This window comes from Rhineura floridana, chromosome 8 (genome assembly GCF_030035675.1).
Source record: "Rhineura floridana isolate rRhiFlo1 chromosome 8, rRhiFlo1.hap2, whole genome shotgun sequence".
NCBI classification, from domain to species: domain Eukaryota; kingdom Metazoa; phylum Chordata; class Lepidosauria; order Squamata; family Rhineuridae; genus Rhineura; species Rhineura floridana.
Window position 1 is genome coordinate 124,163,499 of NC_084487.1, and position 25,937 is coordinate 124,189,435.

Genomic DNA, 25,937 nt, shown 5'->3' on the forward strand with positions numbered 1-25,937 from the left:
TATAAATCTATGCTGCAGCTGCATTTGGAATACTGTGTACAGTTCTAGTCACCTCACCTCCAAAAGGGTATTGTAGAGATGGAAAAGTTTCAGAAAAGGGCAACCAAAATGATCGGGGATGGAGCGACTCTCCTGCGATGAAAGGATGCAGCATTTTGGGCTTTTAAATTTAGAGAAAAGACAAGTAGAAAGTGACATGATAGTAGTATATAAAATGATGCATGGCATGGGGAAAGTGGATAGAGAGTTTTTCTCCCTCATAACTTGAGTACTCATGGCCATCCAACGAAGATGAATGTTGGAAGATTCAGGACAAACAAAAGAAAGCGCTTCTTCACATAGTGTAGTTACACTATGGTATTAGGTCCCACAAGACACAGTGATAGCCACCATCTTGGATGGCTTAAAAGAGGATTAGAAAAATTCATGAAGGATAAGGCTATCAATGGCTATTAGCCACGATGGCTATGCTCTGCCTCCATAGTAGGAGATAGTATGCTTCTGAATACCAGTTGCTGGGAACTGCAAGAGGAGGGAGTGCTCTAGTGCTCGGGTCCTGCTTGTGGGCTTCCCATGGGCATCTGGTTGGGCCACTGCGTGAGCAGGACTGTGGCCTTGATGGACAACTGGCTTGCTCCAGCAAGCTCTTCTTATGTTCTTATGCATTCCAAAGAGAAGATCACAATAACTTTGCTTCTCCCTGGGCTTTCTAGATTAGTGTGGCATGACAACTAAGTCAAGGTTAGGCTTAGCATGTTGTCCGAACCCTGAATAGTGGTTAAGATCTTTCCTCCATAAACATGATCTGTACCCAAGGTTTGTCCTATGGTTACAGGTTGTGGTTAAGGAGGACAGACCTAAACTATGATTCCGGGTTTGGATGACATGCTTAGCCAAACTTTGGCTTGGCTGCCACCCCACATTAATCTGAAAAGACTGGGTGCGAGCTCTTCAGTGGGAGCCATTCCCATGGTGACGGCAAATCATACTATAGCTTATTGTGACATACAAACCAGGTAATTATAGATACCATAAAATGACTGAATAGCTTATTTTAAAAATAATATATATACATAATTTTGGATTGGATCATTCCTTAAATTATTCATCTATATTTCAGTTTAATTGACATGTAATAAGTCTTCCAATCAAGATATATCATGGCTGTATATACATGTATGTGCTTAATCCACGTAAATCAATGGAACTTCCAAGTGCTTAGCATAGCTGGATTATAGTCTAATATTTGCAAATCAAGCAGAACATCTTACGAAGCCTCCACAAATTAATTTCTAATTGTCCTATAGAAATCAGTAAAGTTGTAAACATAGTGACACCTTGCTCTTTAAGTAAGATCTCTAGGTGTGTATATATATTTAGATGTGAGACGCATCTTACAATTTGTAAAATCAAGAGTGTGTGGGGGGGAGCTATTTTATTTATTCAAAAGAAAGCCCAACACATGAGGTGTGCTTCCAAGCAGGCACATTGTATGTTTGGGGCACCTGCACAATCCTTATCCTACACACACATATGTAAAGGAGGTTTACTGGAGAACCAACTATCATCATCCACTCCAACCAGGATGGCCAATGGTCAGGAATGATGGGAGCTGTCATCCAGCAAGATCTGGTGCTTGCCCAACCCTGACGTAAGGAGAGAGCCTGTGTGTGCCACAGAGACTTCCTCCTGCACCCCATTGCTCAAAAGGAATTAACATTATTCTGGGTCTGTTGTTGTTGTAGTTGTTATTATTATTATTATTAACATCCCACCTCCAAGGAGCTCAAGGTGGCATACAAATATGGTTCTCCCCTTCCCCATTTTATCCTCACAACAACCCTGTGAGGTAGGTTAGGCTGAGAGACAGTGACTGGCCCAAGTTCACCCAGTGAGCTTCATGGTTGACCAGAGATTTGAATCCCAGTCTGACACTCTAACCACTACACCACACTGGCTCTCCAAAGGCACCTGCACTGAAGCTTTTATAATTTACCCATTTAATTGCATATTATGAATTTATGGTTAAAGGGCAGGTGGTGAATCATCTAAATAGTTTTAAAGATCAGAGTACAGCAGTTAGACTGTTTTATTATGATGGGAACTCAAGTTGATGGGTTGCTTCACTGTTTTGGGGATGCATTTTATTATTAAAGTAAATGACAGCAGAAATTCTGCAGTATCAGCTTTGCATATATATTTGCAAACTGTAATTTAAAAGAAACATATATTTCAGGAAATAGAAAGAGCTGGTTTATTCTAAGGCTGGAGAATTCTGGAGCTCTCCTGGAGACACAGAAAGCTGGAGGCAGGGTAGCAGTCAGGCATCCCGTCATCTTCCACTGCCTGCTGCGTGGATCCGTGTGGCGGCTCTTGGTAGAGGTGGGCCAGGGTGGATTGGAAGGAATCACAGAGCTACAGCCTACTTTTCTCCATTGATGTATATTTTTTACTCTCCTTTAGTGGCTAATTGTTCTGACGGAAGGAGAGGGACAGGGAAAGGAGCAGGGACAATTAGTGATTAAAGGAGAGAGAACGTAAGCAGACAATCAATAGAAAGATAAAGGCAGCCACTAGCTTCCATTTCCCTGAGTTTCCTGATGATCCCCCCTCCTCCAGCTTCCTTTGTCTTTAGGAGAGCTTCAGAATTCTCAACAATCAGAGCCTGGCTTATACATGGCTATTTATGATGTAACAAATGTAAAATATACATAGGCTCATAGAAGGCTGTGGTAAGTGACAATGGTTGTGGGGGATCTGAATGTGTTCTTTACCTAAAGCAGGGGTCAGCAACCTTTTTAGTCCCATTGGCACATTTGGATTTTTGACCAAGTGCCTCTGGATGCCACCCCCATCACTTCCCCCAGATCAGCCCTGTCCCTGACAGAATAAGCACATACCCAGACACTTCACTTTTAAAGGGATCTAGGTAAAAGTCAGATCTAGGAGAATTAATTTGAACCTTGAAAGAGTGTCATTCTTCCAACTTCCTCCTTCAGCTCTATGTACTTTTCAAGAGAGAAAAAGGTAACCACAGTCACCATTTCATGACCAAGGCAGCGGTGGGAGGCAAGGGGAAGACCTCAAGGTGCCAATGCACCCACTTGCACTGTGTTGCCCACCCCTGACTAAAGCCATATAAACTGTGGGTTTTCCCACAGCATTTTATGTTGCTTTTCAATTATTTCTGTTGTGTTCCTGGAAATTTAGGACATTCAGACTAATCTCTGGGGCATTTAGAAAACTAAGTATTAGTCCAAAGTTTAAATATTTTCATGTTGAAACTATGATTTTGTGTAATAGTTTTAACTTTTACAATGGCACATTATCTACCAATTTGTGTGTAGCCCAGAACATATGCATTTAACTGCATTAGCCTGTATATACAGCACAAGTTAATTACAATTAGGAAAAAAATCATGTCCATTTCTCAGTAGGACTGATTCTTATTATTTCAACATAATGTTTACAACATGCACATTAAAAACAACAACATCAAACGAAGGTCTCATCCAGACTTTCAGGCTGCAGTACTGTCCTCTGCACATAAGGGGAAGTGAGGCAGGACCATGTGTATGAGGTGCCAAGAGGATCACATATTTGAGTGAATCTATAATTCATTCAGCTTGCATAAGAAGTCACTTGCGTGGTGCCAGATACAAGCTCTCTAGGTTTGCTCCCACCATGAGAATGAATTGACTGGGTTGAAGACTTGAACATTTCATTTACATTGAAAAAGAAGGGGGGGGGAAGAAAGTCCTAAAAATGAGGAAGATACTGAGAAGCATTATTAAGTTGGCAGAGCTGAGCATTAATGCCATGAATATAAAAAAAATTAGCAGTCAGCTTGAAAGACATTGAAGCAACAAAGCCTACAACAATTAAATTAAAATCCAAAGGTATTTTAGAGGCCCCAAAGTTATCCATGTCCTCGTTACACCTGTTTGAATCCTAATGTTTTTTGTCAAACAAGAAATGACTATACAGTTGATTATCTAGGAGATGTGAGGCTTTCGTATGACGTTAGTCAAGAAATGAGAGAAATATACCTTGAAAACAGGTACAACTGAGGGTTTATTTGCTGTTGTTGATTCTGTATGCTTTCAATGTGCTCACTACAAATGCATTTAGTGATGCCTTGCAACCTTGGCTTTACTTGCTGCCAGGTAGGAGACATTGTGATTCTTACCAATATTATTTCTTTTTAGGCAGCTTTTCAAAAGCAATATATTACAGACTCCAGTACAATATAATATTTAATGCTGAACTTATAAAAGAAAAAAAAATCATATAATACACAACAGGCTGGCAACTATATCATATAACGGGAGGGGGAGTTTGTGGTTACCCAGATATATTCTAATATTTATGTATATCTGGGAGCTATGCACCTGCTCATATCCTTTATCAGACTGGCAAGTACATTAATGAACTCTTCAGATCCAGAAGAAATGTTGAAAGGAAGTTTATTTGTTCATTTAGCAAATATATAAGCCGCCCTCGGCATAATCTTTTTGAGTGGGGGTTGGTAGGTGTTCAATTAAGAACAGAAATCTATACAATAAAAAGTTCAATAGTAACAGAGGATAAAAATAAAAACAGCAGCAACCAACAATAAAACTGGACTAAACCAGAAAATAGCAGTTAAATAACATGAAATGCTCTGACAAATAAAAAGGTATTCACCTGGCACTGATACCAGAGTGGGCAGCAGGCAAGCATTTGAAATGCACAGGCGCCATAACCGAAACTGTCTCTGATCACCACTCACCAGCCTCTTGCATTTGAGCAAGGATAGTGTCCCCTATTTGAGTAAGTACCCCCTACAAGTCTACAACCGTTCTTAATTCAGCCCATCACCAGCTTCTGAGACAGGGAAAACGGAAGTAGAACTGGAAGCTAGGACTGGGCACTAAATTAGTAGTTATGGCACTATCCCTCATCAATGAATGAGGAGTTTGGAGAGCATGTTAAACAGTGCCATTTCTAGGGACTTTTTGTCAGTTGCAAGAATGTCCTTACCTCTAGAGCTGAATCCATCAGTTTGGCTAAGAGTATAATTCATTGGCTATACTAAAAAGAGGATTTGCGGATGTGAAAGTGAGTCTAAAATGCACATGGGCTAATACTGGTCTATCTTACAAAAAATGTTGTGGATGTGGCCAGTAGCAGCTGGTGTGGAGGGGCATCACTACGCACCTGATGTGTTGAAAAAAGTTTATTGCGAGGGGCAAGATGGTGGGGATGTTAGTGCTGTACACGTGCACCAACAAAGCCAATATGGCACTCCTGCTGGTGTTCTCGCACAGCAGCAATGTCTCTACAGTTTGCCATTCCCCCTACTGGTAATGTGTAGCTATGCTGCTGCCAGGAGATCAGGCATGCGGCACCACACCTACCCACTACCCACTGCTGGATGTGCCAGAAAACAACTGTTTCGATAGGTGGTAGGTACAGCATTACAATAAATGTGAAGTTAATGACAACAAAGTGGATGAGACAGGTAATAATTGTACATAGCTCTGAGAACACTGGCTCTCAAATTTCTATCATATATCTATTAAATGTTAGAATTTGGATGATGAAGACATGTTACAAGTACTTTTTTTCTTTCGTGTATGTTTATGATATATGTACATGGTAACCATTTACATGGTTAAATAAGTTTTAAAAAAATGCAGTGAAGTCTGTAATATTTCTTTTGAAACATTTTTCAACACAAAAGTAGATGTACTGTTGGTATCTTGCTCTCTGAAGCCGTTATAATTAAGTATTACACACATAGTAAAATAGCAGCCCAGTCATATTGAATTAGATCAAACTGACTAAGGGTTAGGGACCAGCAACCAATGGGTTATTACTCAGTACACTGGAAACATATGGGAACAAAAAATAATTACTTGTACCTATTTTTGAGGTTCTTCCCAAAACCAGCATTTTGTGTCCTGACTACATCTGGGTCTGCAGAGGATCTATTTCTCATCATAAGGTTTCAGCTTCCTTCAAGTTTGGGGAAATGTGGATATAAATGGCATAGCCACAAACCAGTTACATAGCCTGGATCCTGCAAATGAAGCACTACTGACTAGGGAGTGAAAGAACCAAACACACTCGCAGAGCTCCATTTCCCACAGCCTTTCCTCCCACCATAGCTGTCACCATTTACAAGAAGGGCTCTGGATTGTGGCCTCTGCTTGTGGCAGAAGGAGCATGGATCATTTCCAGTGAAGTCTGACCCAGAATAGACCCACTGAAATCAATGGATTTGTTGACTGATTTCAATGGGTCTATTCTGACTATGATTTAGTTGGATACATCTCTATGATCTGAACGGTATTTACATTACCTACAGATAATACTACTAAGGAACCCACAGATAGAAGTATATATTTATATATTTATATAATGTACTTATTTAGATGTTCCATCAAGGACAAGAAAACTGGCTACTATTTTTTTCCTTGAGTCTCTTCCATCCTATTGTAAAAAATAACAGTTTAACCAAATTGTCTATAATTCCATCTGCAGCTTTAGACACTAGTAGACTTTTGAAAATCTTATAGTAGGGCCAGCAAACTATTAGAATGTGGGATTAGATCTAATACATTAAAAAAATTACACACCAATGTTATTATCCACACCATTCTTTGTCTTTTTTTGGTTTATACCTAGAACAAAGTCTCTTCAAAACTGCCAATGGGAAACAATGAAATTCAGATTTCTTCCATAAAATTCCACATATAAAGTTCAAGTGCAATTCAAAATCCAAGTATTATTTTATACTACATACTCCTTTCTATCATAACTCTTCTTTGCAGGTAGTTTCTTTGACCAGGTTTCTTCTTTGTTTAGAAGAAAATGTTTAGAGATACATTTTCTAAAACAAATGTTTTTCAATATAAACTGAAGGCAAACTAGTGCATGCATAAATTTGGATCTTCAACTGGATGCACTTGAATCCAAAATGATTTCTTCTTTGAAGTAAAAAAAATCCCATTCAAAATATTGGAGATTATAAAGCATTATAGTTATTCTTCAATATACAATTTAAGATAAAGACTGCCAATGAGTTTTCAAAACAGCAAAAATGTTTCTACTGTTGAAAATAATACAATATTTGACAGGAATGCAACAGAACAAAAATGTTTGAAAAGCACTAGGTATCTATTTGTATGGTCGTAGAAATCTGGAAACTTTTGATCGCAGTAGCTTTATAAATGATCTGGGGAACATCTCCTTTGATTCTTGTGCTGTATACTTGAAATAGTTTTGTGGATGTGCCAATACATCAAAAAGGGCTTTGATCAGTTTCTTGTCCTGTGAGAGACAACAAATATATGTATAGAGAGATAGCAATCATATGTTTTGCACAGGGATCCTTCCCAGCACCCCTGCCCCTGGTCAGTCCTTCTGCTGGGCACATTTCCATTGTGTACTTCCCATTCAGAAAGAGATTCTGTTTTCAACATTCTGATTTTTAGGAACATTTTAATCACTTATCAAGATTTACGGCCATTAGCATTGAACAATGAAAGAAAAATAGTAGGTTGGGCATTGCTGGGTGAAAGAAAAGTTTACTAACTTTTAAAATTTCTTGATGATTTTCTGAGGCGTATAAACGTCCATCTCTAACAATGTCTTCAATTAACTGTTGATAATCCTCTGAAAAGCAAACAGCAAAAAGACCAAGTAAGCAACTTTTAACTCCCACATCATCTCATGGAAAGTCACTAGGGTCCAGAGACTAGCAAGCAACTCTCAATTTAGGTTCACAGTCACTTTTATAGTTCTCATATTAATATCTAGCAAAGGTTGCTTATTCAATTCAACCTAATCACACTAGACAAGTATATGGCAAAGTATATCAGCTGATACTAAAAATAATAAGCCAACTTCTCTTTATGTATTCACAGAACAGTGGTCAGTTTGATGAGAACATAGGCGGGACAGGCAGAAGACAAAACTTGTATGCAACATTGTGGGTCAATCCAGAAAATCAAGGTTCTGGGCCAAAATCTTCTCTTTCTCTCTGTTTTCCTTTATGTCTACACAAAAGTTACCTTTAACCAGGCCTTCCAAACCAGCTTCAAACCTGGTTGCAAACTGGTTTAGATTTACGATTGGGACCTTCATAACACTACACCATGGTTAACACTGAAAAGGGAATACATGGGAAATTCCTGGAAAGGCATAAAAAGCATGCTTGATTTTCAACCTTGGGTAAGAGACCAGGAAAAACATTATGTTGATCGAACATGTTGGGCTTTTTTGCATATAAGTTTAAACCATGGTTTAGCATGACAGGAATGAGTCTTGGACTTGCATGCTCCCCTGTCCTGCTCTGTCCACACTCACAAGGAACAGATTGCAAGCTTTCACTTTCCTAGTGATGCCCAAATTCAGGGGACCTATAGTTTAAAGTCTAGGTGGTTCAAGGAAGCCATTATTTATTATCCTGGCTCATTAACAAAACATAGTTCAAACTAATCAGAATTCTCCTAGTTTAAACATAACTGGGAACTGATTAGCTTCCTATCTCATCTTTGCAGCTGTGCCACAGGAGAAAGATGAGTATGAGTACATGAGCCTGAAACAGTAGTTTGGTGTTATGTGAAAAACAGGACAATGAGATTTATCCAGATAATTTATGAATTATTTATTATATGTACATTCTGCCTTTCCACCAAATGGTGCTTGATGTGGCTAACAAAAATATAAATGCAACAAAATCTTTAAAAATACAATAAAATAAAAAATAACAACTAGGTAGAAGAATAAATAAAAACAACAATTTCCACATATTTGCAAAATAGCTTACAGGCCAAAGACCTGTCTAACTAAAAAATGTCTTTGCACATCACCAGATATGATGATTAAAGATGGGATTAAATGGGCCTTCCTTGGCAACGAGTTTCAAACCCTAGGGGCAGCTACTAGGAAGGCCTTGTAAAGTTGTTTGTAACAAAAAGGGCACATTTCTATTTAACTTGAGCTAATGTATTGTATTTTATTTATTTACTATTAGAACTTATGACTTTATTTATTATTAAAATGTATGTCACACTTCAAATTACTCCATGTGACATACATCAACACAATCCAAACCAATCAATTCATAATGTAACAACCAAGGGCAAAAGTAGTTGAAAAATTTTCAGTTGCTGGAAAAATATATACTTATGTATATCATATGTGCACCTAAATGAAATAATTACATATATACCTGCATGGAAGATAATTACCTATACAGTTGCTGAAAAATACTGTGTGAATGTAGAAAGGGGAACTGATTTGTTTAAACAATGGAGAAAAGCCTAACAAATATTACATTAATTCTTATCTTTTGTATTATTTTCCTTCAGCGATCTTTGCAGATTTATATATATTATAGAGATGGAAAATGGCACAAACATTACCATCGTATGTTACATATGGTACTTGGAATCCTTTGCCACTGTTTCCTTCATTTGATTTGAACTGAATCCACAACTTTCGTGACCTGGAGGTGAATGCTATGGGTCTTTCGTAGGTCTGGCAAGTTTCATAGGTAGTAATAGAGGTTGGAGAAGCTGCAAAATAAAAATGTAGAACAGATTTTTTAAAATTGTCTTGCCATTTTCAACAAGTGCCAAATACCAGGCATTCCAAAGTGTAGCATTTTCAGCAGATTAACTTATGAAGCTACCTTGTGCCTTGGTCTCTCTATGAGGACAGTCTGCTATGATTGGTAGCAGTCCAGAGGTCTTTCCCAGCCTCCTTCCTGAGACAATTTTGGCTGGACATGCTGGGGATCAAACCTGGGATTTTCTGCATGCAATCATGTACTCTGTCACTGAGCTAAGGCCTTTCTCCAAATTGACTGCCACACCGACAAATAGACAGTTCTACCTACATATGTTTGTGGTCCATTTGAGACTGGGGGTGGAGATGGGGTTGGGAATAGTAATGCTAGGCTTAGTGTGTAGCCAGGTGTTACAAATTATGAGTGTAATTTGTAACTGATAGTACAATCCAAAAGGTTCCAACCATGGTTATTCTATTCAGCTGGGATAGAAATCAAGAGCAGCCGCCATTTTAAACATCACTGTTTAAGAGTTGTGTACTTTAATTATTTGTTATTTAATTTTATTTGTTTTTATGTTATTTAATTTATTTTTTGTAAATTGTACTACTTTTATTGTATTTTTATATTGTATTTTTATACCTGTGTTTATTTTTCTTTGTAAGCTGCCTTGAGGGCCTTTGGCCGAAAGGCGGGGTATAAATAAAATTTAATAATAATAATAATTAAATAAAATTCTCTACTACACACTTCAATTTCCTGTCTCTCAATTTTATAGCAAATATTAGAACCAGCTCTCCATATAGCAAGAGCTACCAAGTGGTAAGCATAAGTGGCCACCATGCAGTTTGGTGGTCTTTATGGGTCTCAAGGGCACTGAAATGTACTCAGTTCACTGCAGCTTATTCAGTTATGAATGGACATTCTTATTAGGTGTTTTCATGACTTTTGTAGGACAGCAGAGCAACTTACCACTTTTCCTCATAACTAAAACATCACCACACTCATCTTCAATGGGAAGGAATATCTCAGGGACCACTATGAGAATCCGTCTCTTTGGGGGTGGGCTTATATTCCAAATACATTCAACATTTGCTGGGTAATCTCCAGGATAGTTGGGAGACTCAATATAGCCGGTATAGTCTCCAAGTTCCCCACCACATTGTTGATCTATGGTGAAAAAAATAATAAGAGACGGAGCAATGGACTGTGTAGATTGTTTTACTAATTTTTCAGTTTCCTATTTGCAAAATGGAATTTTTCATGACCTACCTGATACACTTGTTCTGAGAATGAAAAGGACAAAGATTGTAAATAATTTTGCATATCAACAATTTATGAGGCGTAAATAATTATGAACAACAATATCTGAGCACCTTCCTTTTGTGATCCAGATCTTAGTACAAATCTGCCTGTGGTCTCTTCTGAAAACTTTCATCTAGTTAGACATAAATATAGATACAGATCTCTCTCTCTCTCTCTCTGTCTCTCTCTCTCTTTCTCTCTCACACACACACAAACCACACACCTGCTTTTTTAGCCAATATCTTTTTGATCAGATAAAGAAAATTGACCCTGATAAATGAAGTAGCATATTTTTTAAAAAATTGACAGTCAATCATTATCTTTAGGGCTAAGCCAAAATTGGTGGTCCTATCTGAGAACATTTCCACTTCCTGAAAAAGGCACTCCCCTTCTGATAATTTATCAGGTATGGGAGAGCATGAAAATGTTCAGAGTCAGAGTGAGGCCTCTTGTGTTTCCTTTAGAGTTATACCTGGGCTTCCGTGGTACATGGTGCTACTGATGAGATTTCACACTGATGGCCCTCAGTGACATCATCACATAGCCAGACTTAATTGGCTATGTGATGGATATCACTTTTCCAAGGTAGAACAAGCATATATGAAAATGAAAAAATTGCACACAGTCACAAATTGATCAGGTCTGTAAAAAATAAAAATTAAGTGGCCCGAAAAGGAAAATTTGGGGAGTCTTTTTGTTAATATTTTGTTCTCTTTTGCATGGAAAATGCTTATGCAGCCGTAAGTATTAATACAAATACTTAGAAAACTATATGTGGCAGGTGCCATTTTAGAAGAGGCACTCCTTTCTCTTTCACATGCAGAACTGGACGCCCTTTCTAAGATGGTACCTGCGCAAGACATGCCCGCATCATCTAAAGATAAAGTGAAAATGCTTTTTCATCATAAAGCATTTTATTCCTATATAAATTTATCCAGGTTTCAATGATAAATTGGTTAAAACTCATAAAAGTATTCATCCATTTATTCAATCAAGTGACAGCTCTACACATGTGTACGTACCCCACCCGCCACCTGCACGCGCGCACACACACTATTTGTATAAAACATTTATATTTAGATATGGAAAAGGTCCTACAGGTAATATTATCCCCAGAGGAAATGATCATTCATGCTGTTCCACTCTTCTAACTTTGTTCCTGGAAACCTTGGGATTATTTGTAAATTAATTTAGGGAGGAAATGTAGGGGAATGAATGTCCTAAGAAAGGACCTGCAAGTTAAGAAAAATATTACATTATAAAATATTTAGGATCACGATGTCTATTTGGTCAATGAGGGTATCTGTGTTCAAACCACACTTACCTGGAAGACTTTGACAATTTCAATGCAATTCACATTCAAGCGTGTTTAGAATTGCAGTCTAAGTAAAGGGGGGCTATTCTGCTCGGGGTTTAAACAGTCCCAGCTTTAGACAAGTGGCCCAGGCTGCAAGTGGCATCCATCAGGTTAAATTGACTCCCCCCAGAGAAGAGAGGCAGCAAGAAGGATTTGTGGAGGGAAGTTGCCATGGGACTTGCCAGCAGTCTACTTTGAGGCGGTGGGAGGCATTCCCTCAGCGGCCTTCCAGGAAACCTAATTTCTGATTAGGGATATAGATTGGTTGAATCCAGGTTTCTGTTTAAATTCTGTGCTTTGTCAAGTTCACATAGGGATTGTCTCAAAAGAGTGGCCACTGAAGTTTTCTGTTTTATGTGTAATGTGTGGCTAATGTGTGATGAGTGGCTAATGGTCGCAGGCTATAGTCTGAAGGCATATAAGGCCAGCTCCCTGCTGAAGCTAAGCAGGGTCAGGTCTGGTCAGTGCCTGGATGGGAGGCCGCCTGAGAACCATATGGAAGCCGCCTTGGGTTTCTATCATGGAAAGAAAGGTGGGGTATAAATGTAATAAATAAATAAATAAATAAATAATTATACAGTACAGAATTATCTTCCAAACTGTCTGTGTCTATACAACCAGGCTTAAGCACTGGCAGTTTAATATCTAGACTACAGCCCATCTATGCTGGTCCCAAGAAAATACGACTTACTTTTACAGTGTGTAACATTAGTAGAACCATCAAAATCTGTACTAGTATTCCCAGGGCAGGTGATGCAGTAGTTCTGACCAAATTCAGGCTGATAGGTTCCAACAGGACATCTGATACATCTGTGGGTTGTAGAGTTGTAGTAGTGGCCAGGAGAACAATGAACTATATAGTGGAAAACCATGATATTCTTCAATATAGTAGAGGTGAAGACATAAAGAATGGACTAAAAATAAGATATATTAGGGTAGGGCTACATGTTAGATATAAAGAGCATAAGGATCCTGTCAAAAATAGCAGATCCATTTTGTGTTCCCCCTGTACACCATGTAGTATCTCAAGTCACAGCATCATTGCAACAAGTCCTTCCCTGCCCGTTCCACTGAATTGCCTGCTGGCGGCAAGGGAAGGGAGGTGCATATCACAATGACATCGGGACACAGGGTACGTTGTACTCCACGGTACTTGACACGGAGGTGCCATTTCTGACAGACACCTTGCATTTCTTATACATCTTTATGTGCTAAAGTTTAGCTTTTTGACCTTTGCTTATCTGTTTTATTTAGATGCTACTTCTATGGAGCTGCTGTTTTTGTCTTTTTTATGTTTTAGTTGTTTTATGGTGTTTATAATACATTATTGTAAGCTGGCCTGACTATGTATTTGAAGGGTGAGATATACGCTGGTTCACTTTTACAAATGAATAAACCAGTTTGATTTAACAAAGTTTACTAAATTTGTTCAAAAACCTCTGAACTATACCTTAAAGTAGTTCCTACATTTGCCAGATAATCTAAACGTGAATTTGGGGATAGAATTTTGAATAATTTATAGTTAATCTTCAAGTTCATTCTTCTACATGAGTTTTTTCTTCTTTAGACTCTTGGTGTCTTTAAGCTTAAAGATCATAATTGTTGGGAAAAATAAACTAAACTCACCTTAATTTTTTTTCATGTATTTCCAGATGATTTGTCAGATAGTGCCCATTTTGTTTTAAATCAAGCAATTTCACACACATGGGTATTTGTGTTTGAATACAATGGAACTGTCAAACTTCTGATTGATTGCACTGTGATAGGTACAGCAGGTTGTATTCAACTAAGTGCCACTGCAGACCACTGAAATTAATGAACCTAGGATAATCATGTCTATTAACATTACCATGTCTACTAGCATTGAATACCACCCGTTGGATCCAAAGCTCTGATAATGAAATTCTGATCATGGAGGCAAGTGCTTCCATTGCCTGTTAACAGAAAGGTAATTTTAACTGTACCTCTGTACCCCTCAAAAATCTGCTTCAGCAGGTTTGGAAGAGATGAAAAGTGGGAAATGTAGGGGGAAATCAGTAAAAATCCCCCCCCTTTCTCAGAGCGGAGGCCTCCACTGCATCAAAGGTCCTTGTGTTTCCAGAAGAACTCCTTTGGTGAACAGAAGGGCACATTGGGAACCAACCCAATGTTTCATATTAAGCATCAATATAATATTTTCCCAACACTAAGAAATAAATATAGAAAAGCTATGCTTGAATACAACACACCTGGATTATTTATTTATTTTCTATCTATGGGTAGGAGCAGGTTTTATTTCACCATAACCACTTTCATGATCCTGGGAAGTACGCAGGGCTCAGAGAAAGCCATTCTGATTGTTCCAAAGGAAGAGCAGGACAGAAGTGTAAAGGGTTTTAAAACATAATATGAAAAAAAATCAGGAGGTGCATACCCACTTAACGAGGACTACTGCTGTTGTTGAGGTCGTATTCTGCGTAAGAGTGTGGGCTCAAAAACCAACAAATTTGGCTTCAACATAGTGACTTAATCCCATCTGAGCTAGGACTAGCCTTTTTGCAATTACAATTATTGTGAAAAAGAGTACCTGGAAGGATGGCAACAATCCCAACTAATTGTATGATGATAAAAGCTTGGCAGTTTACGTCTAAGTGAGGCTTGAAGATGTAGTCTATGTGCGGCTGGCAAGAATCAGACTGTTTGTAATGTAGTAAGTGATATCAATGGCGGGGGGACAATTTTCATTTCTGGTGCCATAATATGAAAATCACAAACCCAGACCATTGAGAATAGCCTCTTTAACTAGTAAATGATTAAGAAAAATTAGTAGCTACACTAGCACTGTATGATGAATATAATGGGTCCGAGGACCAGGGCCTTGTGAGCCTGTTCAATAATCCAGCTGCAATTAAAATGACCTGAATCTCTGTAATCAGGAAAAAGAAACCCAATTCTAGCGCCAGGCAAAATGCAACAGTCCTAAAACTGTGGTCCACTAGAATGGAACTCACGGTTTGTGGATCACAATTGGAGAAACTCTGGCATAGCAGGGGCAGAGTTTTACAGACAGTTTCGTTATTGGGGCATTAGAAGTACACAGATTTGGGCACAGCTGTGTGTTTACAGTGATGTAACGTCCTGTTTTTCTCCCTTCTCTTCCTTCCCCTTTGTGAGTTAATTTATCCTCCATTAGCCAAGAGAGAAAGAGCAGCCACTAAGCTGCTCCAACAATAGATCTATAAATCATGGAATAAACCTACTATCCACTTTTCATTTTTCCTTCCAAGATGAGCCTGTGTTTCCTGAACACATGAAAGGTCATGAGTAAAAGACTATTTTATACTTTTTACTTAAGAAGACTCTGTTTCTTTTGTTAAGCTACTCTGTTTTTTATTGTATTATTGTATTTTATCTCATTGTGTTTTAACTGTTTTGTACGTCGCCTAGAGTGGCCTTTGGCCAGATAGGCGACACAGAAATTAAATTTATTATTATTATTATTATTAAGGGAAAAGGGACGGCTAGTGCTCAATTCCGTTTTGCCAATTTTACTGCTAGAGATAGAACTACAGTTGTTTTTATCTCACGAAGCCCAGCAAATTAGGGCAGTGAACTAGCTTAGGAGGATAGATATTTCCTTAAAGCTACATTTACCTGTAAACAAGCATTGAATATCCAATCTGCTAAGTAAATATTTATTATAAATGTTACAAATAAATATTTATATATTTGTTTAAATTTTAAAATAAATCTTGTCTGTCTGTCTCATGCCTATAGCCTAATCTGGCTATTACAGAGAAAAAGGGATTGTACCCAAAATAGTTGGTGGCAACAGAAAATAAGGGATAAAGTAAGTAGGTTCATTCACTATGCAGGGTTACACATGAGGTTTTTTTAAAAAAATAAGTAATTCACATATTCTGACAGTATACTGGGATCTTCTGCAGGAGGCGGGGTGATCTTTCACATGCATTTTAAAATGTTATACTTTGAGAGGGAAGCGTAGGAGGAAAATAAGAACATGGCAGTGTGAAAGAAAAAGCACTAGATGGTGTAAGGGTTCCTGTTTACAATGGGGAGGAGGGTCTAAAGAGCATGTTGGGCTCTGTTTCTGTTTCTGCAATAATTGGATTTGCCATTGGATTAATTATTGGATTAATTATTAACAATTTTTGAAAAATGTGCAAATATGATTCTGAAAAGGCTAGGCCTTTGGCCTTTCAACTCTCAAGCAATTGAAGGAAATGAATCGAGGACTAGGTGGACATGGGCCACTCCAGCTTCATCTCACACCGCTACCTGGAGCTCGCCTTCCGCACCCTGCACTTCTACCTACACTGCCTTGGCAAGAACAGAATCCTTGTCGGCGGTGCCTTCCAGCACAGGGGTGGCCCGGGCCTCCAGCTGCCCCCACATCCTTCTGTTCACCATTTTTGGGATCCTCTGGGAACCTTATGAGACTTTGGGGGTGATTTGTGTGTGTTGGACCCTGGGTGAGAGCCAGGATGGATGGGTGGAGTCCTGGGTGAGAGTTAGGAGGTTGAGATGTGTTGAGTGGAGAAGTGCAAGGCAATTGTTTTAATATTTATTTGTTAATTTGTATTATGTATGCTTTTGTATTGTGCCTTTATCGTATATTTTTATATTTGCTGTTGTTTTATCTTCTGTACACCGCTTAGAGATTTTTATATATATTAAGCGGTATAGAAATGGCTTAAATAAATATATAATTTCTGATATTCTCCATCTTTCGGAGAGAATTTTGAAGTAGCAACTCTCTGTGCCTGGTTTCTGATTCATTCTTCTTTTTCCCCCCTGCTTATTTTTTTTTAATTCACCTTGAAATCATCAGTAGTGTGAGTGATACTTTTATCAATCTACTTCCTATGTGAGCTCTTCAAACGTGTATTCCCTGTCACTGATGCCAATGAAGTGTTGATTGTAACTGACAGACAGAAAGCAGTAGGGAAGAATGAGGAGTTGACTGTAAGCAGCAGGGGGAAGACACTGACTTGATTGTCTGTCTTAATCTGCTCTGCAATGCACTTGAAAAGGAATGTAAACAGGCAATAATTATAGAGTTCAGAATAAAGATCGATACCAGTGGAGACTCATGAATAAATAGTGATTGTAATATCAATAATTCTCTGCAAAGTAAAAAAAATGTTGGAGGAGATTTGAAAAATGAAAAGATATCAGAGGAAAAAGGAATTGGATTGTTAAAGACCACCAGGGGGCCACACTTAAAATCAGAATGTAAAAAAGGAGAGGATTCCATCCCTACCCATATGCTGAGCATGAAAGGAAGATAATGGCTGGAGAAGGAAGGCTTTGGAATCAAGAGGGTGTATTTAGGATCCGATGGGAAACTCTAGAAGTTCAGGCTAAGTTCTCAGAAAGTTAGTTACCTATTCCTATTTTAAACATACCTTTTGTTTCACAGTCCTGAAATGACATTGCACCTTCGTATTTTGTCACCAGTTCTCCACCACATGGAAAACAGAGGGTCCTTCCTGGCTCAGATTGATAGGTGCCAAGTGGACATAGTCTACAAGGTTTAAAGCCGTCAGAAGAAAAATATCCAGGAGAACACTGTCCTAGAAATTGAAAAATTCTGTGTTATTAAGCCTAACTCTCTATAGAAATACAAATATATCTATTTCATAAATATTTATGAATTAAGTTTTTGCCAGTTCCTTCATTGGCATAAAATGACAGTGACCCTTGAGGATTAAGAGACTAGTTGAAACACATAGACTGTAGTTCTCAGATGAGAGATCAGCAATGACATTCACTCTCTCTTACTCAAATTACATCTATTGAGTGAGGAGTCTCTGTGGTCATTAGACTGTGAATGTGTGGATGCTGCAGCTATTGAAATAGAAATAGTCTAAGTCACTTTTCAGCCTGACCCTACGCACATGTACTAGAAAGTGAGTCCTATTGAGTCCAAAGGAACTCACCTAAGTAAATGTGCATAGGATCAAAGTTGTTAGATTCCACTGATTCCACTGGGAGAGTTGGGCACATGCTTAACTATCTCCTAATGAAATTAATAGCACTTCAAAGTGCCTGGTATGGATTTAATTTAGTTTATTATTTTTATATATCACTTCACTCATCCAGAGGCACCCCGAAGCAATTTACAATAATAACATATAAAATACCTCTAAAATTTAATAAAACAATACAAATATAAATGCTAAAAGTGTTCATCCAAAGAAAAAGTAATCTAAAAACCAGTAACCACCGAAAGCCTGATCAGCAGAGCCAGGGGAATAAAAACATCTTCACCAAGTGCCAGAAAGATGACAAAAGTCAACACCAGTTGAACTTTCCTGGGAAGAGCACTGAAACTGGCAAGAATGGCCCTCTTTCTAGTGAATGCACTAGATCAAGGACTGAGGGTTCTTAATTTCTGCCCTTTGCCCACTGGCTATTCAGTCATGCTGCCTGAGCTTTCTGTATTTCCAAATACTTCGTAACTCTGTTTTAGTAAGACTTTGAGCTTGGACTCAGTCTTTTGCAACATTGTAATCTAATAGATTATGTAACTTGAAGATTCTATACTTTAAAGTTTCTATATTTCATATATTGATTATATACTGCAGTATACTTGCTTCTGATATGTATTTCTGATTTATCATTCTGATATGTTGGCCGAGGCTGACTGGAGTTAATTTAATAGTGGTAGAATATAGGACATGAATAACCAGAACATTGTAAGGATATTCTGCTGTCATTTATTTTCCTGATACCTCCCAAGACCCATGGATACGTGGGTGGGGTCTTCAAGCAATACCCTGCCTGTTCAGACAACTACGGTTAGAGACAGTGCAAGTGCAGGCAAGCACAACATCTGACACAAAAGGTCTCTGAATAGCCAATGGGCAAAGGGAAGAAAGTAAGGACCTTTGATCCTGTGCATTCACTAGAAAGGGGGCCAGTCTTGCCGGTTTCAGCATTCCACAAACAGAAAAGGCCTGTTCTCTTGTCACCCTCCAAACATCTCTTGCAGACAGCGCATGAGAAGGGTTGATGGGTGGATCTTATGAGTTGGAATGTAGGCTAACATGCCTGCCAATTTCTAAGGACAAATTTTGCTGCACAGATTCAGTAGAATGAATGGGACAAAAAAGTCAAGTGTCAGTAGGTCTTCTTAATATTTTATATACATGTAACTAGAATGGGCAATAGATGCTGCCACTAATATAGGTCTGAAGTAACTTCCCAGGGAAATAAATGCTTTATCAATAAATAGTAGACATGATGGGTTGTAACAATTGCAACCTATTGCACTTTTTATTTCACTGTATTAAACCAGAGACAGGTAAGCCCACCTTCTTTGCCCAATTCATACCAGAACAGAGTGATAGGGTGCCTACAATTAATCTTTTCCAGATTAATTATGCATCATCCTGATCCCTAAGGCCTCTTGGTGCATGCAACATTGTCATTGCCACCCATGCTTAGAGGGGAGTGGCAGGTCCAAGGGTCTTTGATCCCATCCATATTCTTGATTATGAGAGAATAAGCAGATGTTTTCACACCTGTTTTAGACATCGGGTTATTTTGTATGTGGCAGGGAACTTGTCTGCATGGAATAGCCGTGATGCAGCTCAGAGACAGCTTTGCATCCTCAGTGAAATGAGAATAGATCTCTGCATACTCTACCATTTTAAGACTGGGGAGAAAGTTATGTATAGATAACGACTGCATAAAACTAGCTCACAACACAGTGAATCTACCTTGAAATTACTTATTGTGTAAATTCCAATCCTTTCATTGGATCCTGTGTGGGAAACTTCTCATATCTGAAACAGACAATGTCTGATGACCCCCGCCAAGACTTAAAAGTTTTTCTCTTTTTTTAAAAAGGTAAATTTGCATTAAGCATTTTTGCAGGCACTAGCTACGTGACCACCCAGGAAATTATATAATCATTATCAGCACATAGATGAAGCAGCTTTCATTTAGAAGTGATATAAAAGTAAGCTGACAGAATAGGGTGTTCTTACTCAATCTAGGCCAATGGTTTTCAAAGTATGCTCTTTGAATCCCTGTAGTTTCTTGAAAATGTATCAGAGACTTCTTAAAGAGATCAGATTCCCTGAAAGATAGCTTGCTCATCACTCCTGATCTTCTTGTGGTATGTGCAGCTGCAAGGGAGTGTTAGGTGGGCACAGTCAATTCACACAGAGCAACAATGAGGCCCAATAGGCTTGGCTTATGGAGTTTGAGCACCATCAAACAGCTTCCCCCAACTGGGTGCCCTCCAGAAGTTGTTGGACTATAATTCCCATCAGCCTCAGCCAGAATGGTCACATCCCCACCAGCCCCAGCATCATAAAGCTATGCTTGCTGGGGCTGATGGGAGCTGTAATCCAGCAACATCTGGAAGGCACCAAGGTGGGGAAGGCTGCCCTAGAACCCGTTCCAGAAACTTCTAATGTGCTACGTGTCTACTTTCTGAAGCAGGTAAGTTGAAATGGCTACTTCATCCGTTTTCTTTCTCTCCCTCTTTTCAGCCCTGATATCTTACTTCTACATGCAATAGATAGAATCAAATTAAACTTGCCTCCACATTCTGAAACATTCCGTGCACCTGCTACTCCCTGTCCATCATTGCTTGGGCAAGGTTCACAGGAGAGTTGACCTTCTGTGTCTTGGTATGTTCCTGGTGAGCAAGGAATGCACTGGTTATGTTCTCCACTATAATAGGTGCCCATGCTGCAGGTAACTGGGAAAATAAAAATGGAATCTATATTTATTCTATTATTACGGTTTGTCTTCACAGCACAACTAGTGAAGCCCTTGCAAACTTTTCAGTTCCTTCCTTTTCCCTCTGGACCATGAGACATTGCAATCTTTGGACCAAACCCTTAGATTCCGTAGAGTCGCATGGGAGCACTAAGAACACCCCAAGCAAGCTCTGAACCTTCTTATTTAAATCATGATATGGTAGATGAAGCATTTAAATACTGAGTTTCCAGGGTGCTCCTTTCTGGTAAAATGCAAAGCCTCTCCAACCTCCTTCTGGCTGCTAGTCTAGAGCTCAGGCTATTACATCAGGTTTCCTTCTCCCTGTACTTTACTTTTCTTCAGAAGTAAAATCGGCTGAAACACCACAGAGGTGGAGAATGAGACCAAAGCAGGTGCCGGGGGACCTGAATACACATAGTATCAGTCTTCATTCTAGCCTACTTCTCAAAGGTTGCAAGGATAAATAAGAATTATAAAGCATTTTGTATGTTAAGTATTTGACAGGGATGTACACATTCCACACTTTAAAAAATAAAAATAAAATTTTGCATTCAGGCGATCCAAGTTCTGCACCAAGAAAGGCTAAATTAAGCATGCTGAGCAAACTGCACATTTCTCTTGTAATTTATTTTACAAATTCTGAGTATTTTTTCTGGTTTTGTTAGTCATGGGGCAGGGCAAGGAGCTATACAGAGCTCTGAAGCCCTGTTCCTAATCACAGGAAATTTTATTCCGGTACCCCTCTGGATTCTGAGATTTCAGCAGGCATGACCACATGCTTCTAATCATATCTTCACAGCTACATAAGCTACGGTAGCACTGTTTTTAAAATGAGATTAACAGAAAGCTCACATTTGTGCCCCATTCTGTGCTGTCACAAAATCATGGCACGAATATCGCCATCAGAATGATTCTTAGAGCTGCATGTGAATGTGGCCTGAACTGCAGTGGAGCAGTCTGGAAGTATCTTTATTCCAGTGCCTTTTAACTGAGCAGCCTTCGCCAACCTGGTGCCTCCAGATTTTGGGCTATAATTCCAGTGCAGGCTAGAGCTGATGGGAGTTTTAGTCCCAAACTTTGGGAGATAACCAGGATCGTGAAGCTTGTAACAGAGAAAATTCTATGAGCTTGTGTTTGAGTATTTTCCTTGGATCTTACCACACTTTCCGTCCTGCTGCACTTGCCCTGTACTGCAGAAGTCATGTCCTTCAGCGACAACTTTAGCTGCCTTCTGAGCCACTTCATACTCTGTCCCAGAAAACTGAATGTAAAATTGCTGTTTGTTAATAGATTTCCTCAAAGTTTTGATTGCTGACTGTAGCTTCTGCTCCATCCTTTTCCGCAAACAGTCAACATTACAGGTGTCTAAGTGGGGAAATAAGGAAAGTAGAAATGATTTGAGATTCCGATTGAGAACAGAGTTTTCACAGTTGCCACACTCTGCCTGCAGTGGCACCCTATTGTGACATGAGATAAATAAATAAATACATGCAATAATGAAAGTCTGTTGGATATCTCTAAATCGACTGAATTATCTATCACACCTGATATAGCAGTATACGGAAGCCACATAAGGGGAACCACTCACAGAAATGTTTAACAAAATGGAGGTCTGTCCATCCTGTTGCGTTATGAGTGACTAATTCTGTAGGATGCGCCATGTATAAATCAGATGTCAGATGATGAGACAAAGTGATTTATTATGCCCATTCCTGCATGAACCTGCCTGGCCATTAAGACTGATCTCAGAGGCCCTGCTAATTATCCTTATCTGAAATTCAGTAGTGTAATGGCAAATGTAGAAGTGCAGGTTCCCTTCAAAATAATCACAGCCACACCCCATTTTAAGATTATACAGCCTTCTAAGATTATAGAATAATTTGGCCAGGCTGGATCACTGTCACCATTTGATTGTCCTTTCTCACTGGCAGAGATATTGGCTGAATTCCTGAATTCAGTGACTACATGTTTATCTCCTGCTACTACCAAACTACTTGATGATGTAGATGGGATGCTATCATCAGGATTCACTGTCTCTTCTTCTGCAATCAGAGAAATTTTACTCTCCACAACTTGGCTTTCTGAAGTAGGAACTAATATGAACTTCTTTCACTCTAATTGGCTCCAATCAGCAGGAAATGACAAGGAAGAAAGTTAGAAGACTCTTCTCAGTGGCTAACGCACTCCCCTTTCAAGCTGTTTGACTCTGAGGACACTGGAGACATAGGGACTCTGCTGGGACCTGGCTCCCAAAAAAAGCAAGGTGTCTAAGACCCCTGAGACCCTGGACAAATACATCCCTGCTTAGGCAGGTGGTGATAGGAAACCAGCACTGGGACCTGGTTTATTGGCACTCCCTTCAACGAGTGGCTAGCCTAGCCTTTTCTTTTTTGGTGCCAAGTGAATTTTTTTAAATTATTTGGCCAGGATTTTAAGTTAGTGTTTTTCCTATTTATACTTATTTAGTGTTAGACTTTTACCTGCATTGGGCAATTTGTTGTTTTATTATTGTATTGATTTCTTCAGTGTCACGCAGTGTCAAGCTGAATGTCATTCTACTTTAAATAAATAAATACATCATCTGTCACTGCAGCATCAATAACTTGTAAGTGTATCAGCACTCATAAAAGGACACCAGAGTTACACTTTTAGGCACCATGTAAATATATCTACCACTGAGGCACAATCTAGTGTAATCCACTAGAACCCAGGATGGAGATGTAGAGATAGGAACAGGTTTCATTCTCAGTAGCTGGAGTCACCAGAGGGCATGGACTAATCCTGTTCTCACCAGTGCCCCACAGTGGACCCCTTTACTTTCTTCCATATATGTCAACAGTTGCCATTCATTAAGGCAAAATGAAAAACGCTGGCTTTAGAGAATTAACATCGCAATGTGGGTCAAAGCAAAATTTCCATCCTCGAAGCAGGATAGTCTATTCCTCACTGAGAAGAGCTCCTGCCAAGGGTGGAAATTTTTTATAAAATAAACAAGCCACACAACATATGATGGACAACAAGAGCAACACTGCGATTGCATTTTTTAGGGTGAATCTGCCACAGATGTCCTGGCTAATGCATGAAGCAGGAAAACACTTTCAAAACATCAATACTTGCTAAAAGCAGTATCAGAAGTTGCTTTTCACAAACCTGAGACTTCCTCCGACTTCATCTCCATTTCAAACTCAGCAGTGATATGGGATACTTCCTTTGATGGTGATTTTCGGCCACGACGTTTCTTCTTAGATGAATCACATTTGAGGGTCACAAAGGTTACCTGGCAGTTGTCTGTACAAGGGAATTGACCTCCTTTGCATAACAGAAGCAACATGGAAAAGAAATCAAGGGGCAAGGTAGCATTGTTGCAGTTGCATTGGCTGTGTTATTATTGGTGTGGCAGCTAGTTTATTAAAAAGATCTTCTTGCAACATCTGCCTTTTGTTAGTGAAGGTGGAGATATGCCCATAGAATAGAAACATCAGTGACTTGACTATCAAAACCTCAGTTATCTGAAACTTCTGCTTATCCATATTCAATATATGTTCCTAAGAAAGCTTTGTGCCTACTAAAATAGAACTCATTTATCCCATTTTTGTCCTTGTTTATGTTATGTCCTTGGCTCTGAGTAGTGATTCAGAGTTGGAACCTGGGGAGGCAGCACTGGAAAAGGAGCAGAGAATTGTCTTTTTGAGTGGATGAAGACATGCTGTAGGACCCAAATCCTGAACTCAGGCATACAGACTATACTGGTGAGCAGTTTTAGTCCTCAGAGGCATCCATAACTGCCCAGGATTCTCCACTCCTCATAATACCTTGTCTGAAGTGCCGGTGACCCCCAATAGCATTTGTAGGGATACAGTACTCCAGCCAGAGTAAGATCCCTTTAAGTACTGCACACTCTTCACTGAAAGGCAAGGCCTGGAACGCTCAGCAGGATTAGCTGTCAGGTATAATGTTTCAGTTGTGCTCTATAGCTCATTGGAACAAGTTGCCAGCTGCTATTTGGAGCTGTCCAAGGTCAAGCAGGATCCTGTATGTGAGACACTCTCTTCCTATCACCTGCTCCCCATCTCTCAGCTACCAATACCATTGCCAGCCGCCAGCCCTTTGTCTGCATGCCCACCCCTGCCTCAGGATTGTGCCCATTACCTGGGAGTCTCAATCAGCATAAATAGGATATTATGTGTTTGTTCTATCAATGACACCAGGCAATATTTGCCAACAAAATGTCTGATATCGTATGTTCTGCTTTTTAATTCACTTTGCTTCTGAGTGAACATCAAAAGGATTAAGAATGATGCAAAACACAAGTGGGTTTTGTGTTTTTAATATTACAGCTCAAAATGTTTTTGACTTCTCTAATTTGTGATGGGGAACCTCTGGCCAGTGGGCCTATTTAGACCCACCATGGGTCCCAAATTGGCCAAGCTATGTCCCCTTCTCGCCACCTCACATTACATGTTAAGGAGGCTTAGTGCTCCACATTATTCTTTAGCAAGGGAGGCTTGCTGTCAGTGCCAATCAGTTGATCAGCAGTGACAGCAAGCTTGCTGGGACTGGCTGTGCTACAAAGTTCCCAATGGGGAATCCTGTATCGCAGCCATCCCCTGCAAAAATAAAAATAAAGAAATGCTTGAAGTTACTGCTGATCAGCTGATGGGCAATGACAGCAAGCCTACTGTGATCATTTGCAGTGCAGAATTCCTGATGAATGTAGGGGCTTGAAGTCAGTGCCAAATAGCTGATGCGCAGTGACTCCAAGCCATGCTTTGATTGGACTTCCCTTTGCAGTATAGGTTGAATTCAAGCCATGCTGCAAAGGAAAAATGTACCGCCCACCGGAAGTGGAGAAACCCAGGCTCCAGGCTCCTGTCTGGAAAAGGTTTCTGACCTCTCCTCCAATTGTCATGGACACCTACTGAATGGTGTCTATTATTACTGTGATTATACATGACAAATTCCCTCCCTGCT

The 25,937-nt window shown here is 39.3% G+C and overlaps 1 protein-coding gene across 7 annotated transcripts in view; it reads right to left on the minus strand.

Moving 5' to 3' along the window:
• Positions 1 to 4,074: 4,074 nt before the first annotated feature.
• Positions 4,075 to 25,937, minus strand: part of SCUBE1 (signal peptide, CUB domain and EGF like domain containing 1) — a 298,746-nt gene continuing 276,883 nt past the window's right edge. For 6 of the 7 annotated variants that reach the window (XM_061582352.1, XM_061582354.1, XM_061582353.1 and 3 more), the window contains 9 exons: positions 24,117 to 24,275; positions 22,125 to 22,331; positions 20,782 to 20,943; positions 17,633 to 17,800; positions 12,916 to 13,077; positions 10,535 to 10,732; positions 9,417 to 9,569; positions 7,583 to 7,662; positions 4,075 to 7,317 (listed from right to left, as the gene is read on the minus strand). In XM_061582352.1, coding sequence (XP_061438336.1) covers positions 7,165 to 7,317; positions 7,583 to 7,662; positions 9,417 to 9,569; positions 10,535 to 10,732; positions 12,916 to 13,077; positions 17,633 to 17,800; positions 20,782 to 20,943; positions 22,125 to 22,331; positions 24,117 to 24,275 — 1,442 coding nt within the window. In that variant the 3' untranslated portion in view covers positions 4,075 to 7,164. The remainder of the gene's footprint in view (positions 7,318 to 7,582; positions 7,663 to 9,416; positions 9,570 to 10,534; positions 10,733 to 12,915; positions 13,078 to 17,632; positions 17,801 to 20,781; positions 20,944 to 22,124; positions 22,332 to 24,116; positions 24,276 to 25,937) is intronic. The other variant, XM_061582348.1, reaches the window with a different exon arrangement.